Source organism: Dermacentor variabilis, chromosome 2 (assembly GCF_050947875.1).
Source record: "Dermacentor variabilis isolate Ectoservices chromosome 2, ASM5094787v1, whole genome shotgun sequence".
In the NCBI taxonomy this organism is placed as follows: domain Eukaryota; kingdom Metazoa; phylum Arthropoda; class Arachnida; order Ixodida; family Ixodidae; genus Dermacentor; species Dermacentor variabilis.
The window spans coordinates 162,989,640-162,999,527 of NC_134569.1; the positions used below are offsets into that span (position 1 = coordinate 162,989,640).

Genomic DNA, 9,888 nt, shown 5'->3' on the forward strand with positions numbered 1-9,888 from the left:
AATTACGCGCATACCGTTCGTAATCTGGAAGTACCGGAAGCGCCGCGTTAAAGAAGGGGAAAATACTTTAAATAGATGTTGATTATAGTTTAAAGACAATATAACCCACATAGTGCGCAATTTTATTCAAACGATGTACTCCCATCGAGTGCGTCTGCCCTATTTATGTGATTGGCCAGCAATGAAGATTCCACAACATCAGCAAAAAAAAAATAAACAGACAAAAAGGAAATAACGGCAGCTCCAGAATGACTGTGAAGTAAGTTTATTTTCATCTAAAGTGTGTTCCTAGTGAGCACCATGTTTAACAATGATGTCGATGATATTCTGTAGCAGTGCCTCGCTCGAATCGGTCATGTCCGGTTTCGGCAGAAGTGGAGCGGTACCCCTTTCTCTACGGCTCGCGAGCCTGAGGGCGACGTCTTCCAGGGAGTCGCCAGCCGAGCCAACGATGTCCCCAATCTGGTCGGCGCCTTTGTATATGGAAGAAGGTCTGCTTCTTGTCGCGTACGCGTTGATAATCTTCGCTGTGATTTGGGTAAGCCGAACCTCGGTGGTGCAGTTGCCAAGCTTCGCGATGTCAAGAGCCCATAGAGACGCTTTCTGCTTGCGGAACTTGGCCGGTCCCAAAACGATGCTCTGTGTAAAAGGGGCAAATTAATTGTTTCTCTGCAATGAACCACACGAAATAGTTTAGCTCGGTTGTTCCTTTCCAGTGACATGTCTGTCTGTCTTATTGATCTCTAACATACAGCGTCGCCCTGTAATGCGAAACTGATCACCATAACCGATTAGAGATTATCTTATTTGTTTTAAGAACATTTCGGCTGATGTGATTGATCACAAACTAGTAACGCACTCCTGTCCCCTAACAAAGCACTCGATATGAAGTTCAGTTATCCGTCTCTTACTATTTAGCTTCATAAGCCAACTCAGTTTTGTAAATATATTTGTACGTCCCATAATTTATTGCGACGAGCCAACGCCTGGTTACAGGAAATGCTGGTGGAGGCTTCTCCATCTGTTGCCATCCGTACTCATGCCGCTTTTGTTTCGCGCCTTCTTCGTATGCACATAACTCGGGTAATAAATGTTAGAAAATGAACGTTTAAACAGCTTTTGTTTTACCGCAGAAGCTCTCTTTATAGAGGTCTCCAGCAGACTACGTCACTATCCGGCATGCCGGCACTCCACCTGCTCCCTTGGGAGTGAAGAAGTGGCTTTCTTTTACCTGTTTTCACCCTCCACGATAAGTGAAAGGCGTTGATTTTTGCTACCCCTTGTGTTAGTTACTTCGACAGCGAAGTTCGGGCGTTATACCGGGGGCCCTGTCGAGAGTAGTGGCCAATATAACTTCTAAAACAAAATTACATCCTTTGGATCGTATCTTGCCACACAACGATAATCATCATCTGTCTTGTCCGCATTTGCTTTCTTTCACGCTGCGAGCCCAGTACTTACCAGTCACGAACGCCATGCACGTTATCAGTATGACATAATATTCGCGACAGATAAATAGCACGCGCAGCGTTTTCAAGAAAGAAAGTACAAGCAAGACAGGTGACGATTATTGCTGTGTGGCAAGATACGACCCAAAGGGTGCACGTTTGCCTAAGGGTGTAGAGAAAAGAAGGCCTAGCCTGTGCTAACAAATAGGCGTTTCGCAATTGCGTGAGTGTTGCAGCGTCATGGCGTCGCTTTGCGCTCTGTCTTCACAGCGGCTCGCGCCCTTGAAGCAATCAACCCATATATTGACGTCCATCAATACAGAAACGCGGGATAGCGCTAATTTTAGTGCATTGCATTGGTCAGAAGCAAACAATGACATAGACACCCTACCCGCGTTGTACGCCCCTCAGTAATATGGTAAAATGAGGAAAGATGAGCGCACGAAATTCCACAAATATTTTGACCCTTGCGACTCTCCTGTGCATGCGGGGGATTATGCTTACGACGACTGAAATATTGATTTCATATTTATTACCTTTTATTTATTAGAAACGCACGAACGTGTCAAGGGCACGTTTGTTGACGTGACATGTTCCTGTACAAGTTTTGCCATTCAATTGTATTTGCGCTGCTTCAGGCAGCATGCAACAGCATATGTGGTCCACTTGCTAGTGCATTAGCGCTTGGAGGCGTCAAATTTATTTCACAAATATTTCCAGACTAGTTAACACATACTTTCTTGGCCATGGTGAATAATTTTACTTTCAAGCTTGCTTAATGAACAACTGAATACAATACACTCAGTGGCCTTTATGTTCAGTTTTCTTACATTCCGTTCCGTGATTTCCAAGTATACTATTCTTGAAGAGTTAGTGTAGATGTGATTGCCAGATACCTGCAAACTTATTTTGTGAGCACTTTGACAATTGTTATATTACCCTCAACTAAAGCAGCTTCTGCCGCAACCTAATGCAGTTCAAAGATCTAATAGGGATAAAACGATTTTTTTTTTCACTGGAGGACCGAGTTTCGGCAGACTAGAAGACAACCGGAATAAATCACTGGTTGGTAGTGTGTGCCTCCATATGGACAACTCAATAATGAATCTCCATGTCACGCGGCTGAACTTCTTATCTAGCACATTGGTACACCGATGCACCCTATACTGACCAGCGTGTCGTCGTCGTCCTTGAGGCGGCGACCTCCGACTTTGAGAGCTGCTCCCATCTTGACTAGCAGGTAACCCATTTCATTGAGCCTCAACGCCACGTTCTTGATCACAGCGTCCATCTGGTCGTGAACACTGACGCTGCCACGCAATGCTTCACTTGCGTTCAGCATTACGTCACTCACGAGACGTGTGAGCAGGCTGGACGCCACGTCGCTGGTGGTCTTCTTTGCCAGTGAAGCTTGAGTAGGCAAGGAAAGTGAAAGTCATTATAGGAACTGCCACAGATCTGCTTACAATTATACTATAGCAAAACGGCGATTTGCGTCAAAATCTTACACTGAAATGCAAAGAGCGCATGTTTGTATGTAAGCTCTCTGCAAGTATTTTGTTGTATAAGAGGGCTTTTTGCGCGAGAACTACGTCGTACTGAGTTGAGCGCCTGTGAAGAACTGGAAATTGTACCGGCGGGTTCATTATTCTACATATTGCTTTGCCTTTTTTAGTCCACTTCATGTTTTCTTGCCATTGTTTCTATTCTCCTCAGCGTAGTCATATACTTTGTTGGCATTCGTTCGCATAGCCTTTATGCGACTGTCGTCAACAACCGCAAAGCGCCTTTTTGTCTGGTGAGCAATGTTTCAAGAAATTTGCCGATTAGCTTGTGGAAAGGACTAAGCTAAGACCAGAAGGATTTATCATTGAGTAAAGCTTAAGAGAATTCGCGTAACATAAGAGTGACGCCCTATGTCCATGTTAGTGGAGCTCCCCTAGAACCTTGTTCAGGATGGGATGATGACATACATGTCGTACGACTCCTTTGTGCCTGGTTTTACAAGTGATCTTCAAAGGTTAGTGCGATTTTAGGGTAACTGAAGGCGCTAAAATATTTCATAACTCTACAGTAGAGAGGCCATCCGCATTTTCAATCGCTCCAGTTATGAGTCTCTTCAAACTGAAATAATTCTATTCCTGCCTTTGTTTCGCCAAATGAAATCCATTATAACATTTGCAGCTTATGAAAATCCCTGTGAACCCCATCCGGCAACAGGTCTTCACAGATGGTGCTGTAAAACTCAAAAGCTGTGGCAATGCATTTATCCATCCCCGCAAAATCTGAAGAAATCGAGTTGAAAACATCTTCTGTGACCACATCGACTGGTTCAAAACTCATTGTATTCCTTAGTGCACTTGATTTGGATAATCAGGAAACACTGCAACAATGGACAGCTTTCTATGTATTCAAGGCAGCCTTACTGTGCGTAAACAACCCAATGCACCATCGACCAAATGAACAGCTGGCCTCAGAAATGCGACAGGTACGTCATCGCAGTCATGATATGACATAATCTGTTAATGGCTTAGAAGACACCGCAATATCAGAGGGACCGGCCACGCAGATGCAACCGCCCGATCTACACATGAAACGGATCAATGCATCTTGAATGCGCTTTCGGAAACAGAGGTTGCGGCTGGGGCAGCGATTGTTGCCCTTTGAAGCGCTAAGGAGGCACTCCCACACATTATTCGTGTCAGCCCCCCCCCCCTATAATAGCGAGAGGCTAATGATTTGCGGAGCGCTGTACCAATTGGACCATCGTCCACTATAAGAGCTAAAAGCTCTAGTTCAGTGCTCCCAAAAAACATCAGCGCAGAAGGCTTTATTCGCGCTAGTAATCTTCCACAATCCACGTGCCTTCAAGGTATGCATTAAGAACGCCATCAACTACTGCTCTTCAGTGAACACGGTTTGTTTGCACTAGTCTCTTTTTCTCTCTCTTCCCTTCCTCTCTCTTTCTCTCTTTCTTTGTATCTCCCTTCCTTTCCCCCGTACATTGTAGCCAACCGCCACTAGGCCTGCGTAACCCCCTTGCATTTCTATGCATAATTTCTGTCTATCTCTTCCTGGCCGCTTCCTGGCCCTGTTAGGTAGCTGGTTTGTAATACATTGGGAGGTGGCATTATCTCAGTGAAGTCATGTTGCAATAATTGCTAAAAATGTGGGCTTGGCCCAAAATGCTCACCTTCCGTAGGGCTGCTATCGGCGCTGCATCAAAAAACAACAATAGTGAGTCAATCGACAGTTCATTTTTTGAAAGCATAAATGACTTTAATAAACAGTAACGAAATGGGTAACTGGGCTAGTTGGCTTACTTGCACCTCGGAACTTCAAAAGTGCGCAGAGACAAGAAATTAAGAGCGTGGACAGAACGACGCGTTTTGTGCGCTTTAACAGTTCGAATAAACAGACAACAGAAAATTAGTCTTAAACGCACCCAAAAAAAGAAGCTTCTGTTCTCGAAAGTGTATGAATCAAGCCTAAAAATGCCAGCTTTAAAAGTTTCACAAAATAACGAAGCACCTATCTCTCTCCTCGTGAGTCAATGCACTTGGGCATTATGGATTAGTTACTGTCATTTTTTTCGACCGTTTTTCCACAGTATAGATTGGGTACTAAAAGAACGTTATCAGTGCTTCGCTGTTTTAAGGCGCGCCTAGGTAAAATGCAGTGTCCTTGCTTTACTGAAGATACCTTGACCTTCCCATTGAAAATCATTTTTATTCAAAATGCTTTCACGCTCGCATTTGCCTGGCGATTGTTTCAGCAGACGAAGCGTTTACAATAAATTGGAACATTCGATATTTCATTGTGTCATCATCCTTGCGGAATGTGTATATCGACACATGCTCTCTTTATCGCCTGCCTTACTTGCATAAGTATATTGCACCGAAATAAGGCCGTCGTATTTTCACCTCTCCCACGCGAACAAAAAAAAAAAGATTTCTTTGACTTCATTACCTGTCCCCTGTGATAGGCAGAACGCGCCATATATCCTAATTGCATGTGAATATATGACACTCGAAAAATACTTACGTCACTTTCCCATCTTCATAGGTTCGGCGTTGGACATGCGCAAACAAAGGAGAAGAAATCATTATTATGCACACTAATACGCATAACCAGCGCACAAATTGGAGTCTATAGGAAGCGAAGCTTGCATGGGGTGGTTAATTTCAAGTGTACGCGACTCTTCATCTTCAGCAAAACGTGTTTCAGCATACTTTTAAAAAATATTCTTTCGCAATGTGCAGTTTTTGTTAATTACTCAATGTGGCTGGGTGTTTCCCTTTTGCTCACTCTCCCGCTATAGCCACACAGGGCTGTAGTATGTAAAAATAAACAAAAATTATTGAAATACCGAATACGCGGTGGCCCGCAACACGGTAAAACGTAATGATACCCGCCACGCGACTACGTTTCGCAATGCTTCCCGGATGAGCACACGTCGTTATTGCGCAGTCTCCAGGATTGTCTGACTTTCCGCTGCGAGAAAGTAACCAAAGTAGAAGGCACGTGACACACTACAAGAAAAAAGTGTAGAAAGCTTCGCTTTAATTAGGTTAGTTGTTCATTTCAATACGCATATTTGCGACACTGAGGACACTAAAGAAGCGCTTATTATTCCGCTACGCGAGCCAGCCACCAACGCATCTGCAGGGGTATGAGAGACGAGGCTACATATAAGTTGATCCGTCATACCCAGTTCTCTCCTACGTTTGAGCTACATGCAAAGACCGCAGCTGTATCCACGGCCACCATAGCCCGGGATCGTTCGCCAAGGAAGCTTCGCTTGAACACATTCGTTCACCATACCATCTGCTTCAGGTTCATACGTGAGAAATGGAAGATCAAGTCAGAATCCGCCCAAGTCGGCTCGGCGCTACAGAAGAAATCCGTATGGACTCATTGCAAACAAATTACAGCCCCGTATAAATGAAACATAATACCACAAGCGTCCGATGACAGTTACATAGTAATACTCGTGCCTTGTTTCTGCCTGCATCAACAAACACGATTTCTGCCCGTATGAACGTTTGGCTGGAAACGATCCACAGAGGGAAATCTTCGAGCATCGTTTGAATATATTCCCTTGCGTCCATGGGCACACACCACGTTTTGTGCTTTTCCTGAATTAATTTTGTTATCACCGATAAGATATCTGTCCAACGAGCATGACTACTACGCCATAGGATTTGCCAAGCACTAAACAGCCTCGCAAGAAAAGAGAGATGAGAGGACATTGGCAAGTTGAAAATAAACGAGTCAAACTACGAGTTTACGCTCACATTGAACCGGATTTAAGTTTTATAACAACGCAATTCAGTGGCTCTGCTTACGCTTTCTCAATCATTCAACCACCTGGCAAAAAAAAAAAGAAACGCTCGTGGATTGCATTTCGCAAGTGAATAAATACGTGCATTTATCAGTTTCTGCGCACTCCAATGAGCACAGTATATTTTCATTACGATATAAAAGTGTGTCGGCCTCTATATCGCTGCTAATAGGCAATGAGTTATTAAATTGCATTCAACAGAACTTCGCTGCGAAATTCGTGCGCGCTACTTATCATTCAGCTCGTCGACGTTATCCAAGCTTAATCTCCTATTAGCGTATGTAGGGGGCTAAATAAGCAGTCGACCGCATCCTCAGGCTCATTAAGTTTTATTTCTTTTTGAATAAGCTGCACAGAATCGCGCTCAAAGATGTAGTTTATCGCTAAGGTCATGAGAAGCAGCACGCTACATCACAGCACCGAGGCTTGCAGACCTGGTACCAAAAAGGAGCTGCATTACAGGGCAACGAAGTGCGAAAGTACTCACTTGAGAAGCGTGCCAGTGAAACCAGGAGCACGACGAGTGCCACTTTGGCATTCATGCTTAGTTCTGCGTAGAATGTGCGCCCTGGAAACATCCGTAAGAATGAACTTCGTAAGAATGAACTGGCAACATGAAACTTTAGGCAAGGTTTTCACTATCCCTCGAGCGTACAGCCCAATGCCTATGCCTCGGTAACATTCACTCTGCAGACCCAGTGCGTGTAACACCTCCTAGTATCCTGACAAGCTACTGGCCAGGCTTGGGGCATACATAGCCATATATACGGGATAATGCTTCGTAACGTCACGTATGCTACTTGCCTGGTCGAATGTCAAGACAGCGCAGACAACCAAATGGCAAGTGGTTCATTTGCGAAAAAAGGAACGAAGTGCTTCTAATTCCTCTAGTGTTGAGGCCATACTAGTTTTACCTTATTCTTTGTTATATTCATAACGTTTATTTACTTAGCTTTTATGAATGACTTGTTTTATTGCGAAATCCAGTCATTAGCTATGGAATGGGCGGAACCTATTCACCTGTGCACACGAATTTCAAATAGTGTTTGCCCAGGTGACCAGCGAAATTTTTGTAAAGCTATGTTAGAACTTATATTACCCTCACAAACAGTTCAGTGCATCATAATGCTTCGAAGTAACAAGTCCTACCCATGGTTCGTATTGAACTGCGTCAGACTGGTTTAGCCGCAGAGGTATAAAAAAACATTTTCTGGTGATTCAGCACATTATGCTCCTCTATTCAGTGGGCCATAAGCACTACTGAGTTTCCTCTAACGGCGTTCTTGACCCTTTGTTTTTTCTGTTCAGCCTATTGTAGACGATAGTCAATAAAAAAGCGATTTCCCCATGAGGTCTCTTAGGAGTTTCGCATAAAGTGCAGCACAACTGTTGTCACTGGCACAGCCTAAATGATACAAGTCTTTCCTCTCAGTACAACTATTTTACCACGAGTCACTTTGAAAATATTAACTGGAAACGCTGCTTCTCAGTTTCCTTCGTTCGATTATGGAATACAATTACGCAGCTTCTTTCGAAGTTCGCTTAGGAACCTGTTGCATAGTAAATTCATTATCGCATGGTTGGCGTCTTACAGAAGCCCCATCGAATGCTCAATACCGCCATTCAACAAGAAAAGCAGACAGACCCAACACCGTCGCATAAATGGTCATAAAACCAAATGTCCTGCAAAAAGCCAGAACAAGGAAATTGAAGGGTGGCTTCATAGCTTACCTTTGACACTTGCACACCGGCAGCGCCGAGGACAGCTTTTGTAGCCACCAGGTCCTTTCCCAACCGAACACCTGCGCTATCTCACGGCGGCGCGATTCGACGAGAACTCGTGTAGCGTTTGCATTGACTCCTGACTGGACGAATGAGAATTTGGAACAAAGCAACATATGCATTGCCGAGCATTTTCCCCTTATCTCATGCACGGGTGTCTGTATGCCACTGATGTGCTGCTGGTAAACCACGGCCTCCTTCATTCGGAACCTATTATTTTTTTCAGTACTCTGGTCGGGGATGTGGGGGGGGGGGGGAGGGTCGTTAAACACATGTGTTAGTAAACCATAGGTGACGCATCGAATGTCACACTTCAGGCTGTGAATACCCCACGTGGTAGTCTTATGCCACCGCTTAGTAATAATTATGTGCGTATTTCTATATTTACCTATTTATTTATGTACTGCTAGTTGTAATTAAGGAATCCTAGAAGAGCAATAACTTAGAATCTATTCATACACATACCGAAACACAAGACATACGCGAATCCACATTAAGGATATGTGCAATGCTTGAATTCTTGTGACTGGTTTTGAATTGAATTTCGGGCTACCTTTGCTAATCCTTACTGCATTTACACTTTTAACGTAATCAAGACAAGTGCGAATATTCCACATAGCGTTCGGCAGATCAAGCAGACTCCATTGTTCCTGCACCACAATGATGCAGAAAAACGTCTTTCAAACAAAATCAGCAGATCATGGGGCCTCATGCAGGTCACATCGCTATAGATGCGGGCACGTTCACGAAAGGCCCCATGGCCCCAGTCAAATGCTCTCGCTCAGGTCAGTCTCCCTTAAGGACCTCCTACAAACATGCCTTCACTTGGCGGGCCGAAGAGCACATAGACTGTGCTGGAGTTGTGCCTGCATTGTCGACGATTGATTATCCAGTGGGCCTCTTTACAGAAATACAAAATTTCATGTTTGCATGACACCCCTTGCACTGTCCGCAATGATCAATCTCTATTCATAATTCTTCGCCCGGGAAGGTTCAGGATTGGGCTTTTACTCTGGTGTTTTGGTAGGATGCGGTGGAAAATACACAAAAGACGTGAAGAATTTTTTTTTCCTGACCGAGAAAAATTATCCGCCGGAATGGCCTTTTGCCTAGTTAATTTGTCATATCGTTAAAAAACGTTGCGTGACGACCACACATGGAGCTCTGCAACGCTTACGTATGGCATTACAATGGAAACCAAGCACAACCCTTTTGCGCCTCTTACGCCGGGCAAACTGCGCAGACGTCTACACATTCAAAGTGTTTATGCTCTGTGATATTTTTGTTTTATTGACGCGTAATTTGGCACTCGAA

The 9,888-nt window shown here is 44.1% G+C and overlaps 1 protein-coding gene across 2 annotated transcripts; it reads right to left on the bottom strand.

Moving 5' to 3' along the window:
* Positions 1 to 249: 249 nt before the first annotated feature.
* LOC142572908 (uncharacterized) lies at positions 250 to 8,830 on the bottom strand. 2 transcript variants are annotated; one of them, XM_075682356.1, is made up of 6 exons: positions 8,524 to 8,830; positions 7,280 to 7,360; positions 5,493 to 5,505; positions 4,642 to 4,664; positions 2,620 to 2,858; positions 250 to 639 (listed from the first exon to the last, which is right to left on the bottom strand). In XM_075682356.1, the coding sequence occupies exons 2-6, from the start codon at positions 7,332 to 7,334 to the stop codon at positions 289 to 291; spliced, it is 681 nt and encodes a 226-aa protein (XP_075538471.1). In that variant the 5' UTR covers positions 7,335 to 7,360; positions 8,524 to 8,830; the 3' UTR covers positions 250 to 288. The 2 variants fall into 2 exon arrangements, with proteins under 2 accessions (XP_075538471.1, XP_075538470.1); XM_075682355.1 differs by lacking the exon at positions 8,524 to 8,830 and adding an exon at positions 8,438 to 8,477.
* Between the last annotated feature and the right edge of the window lie 1,058 nt (positions 8,831 to 9,888).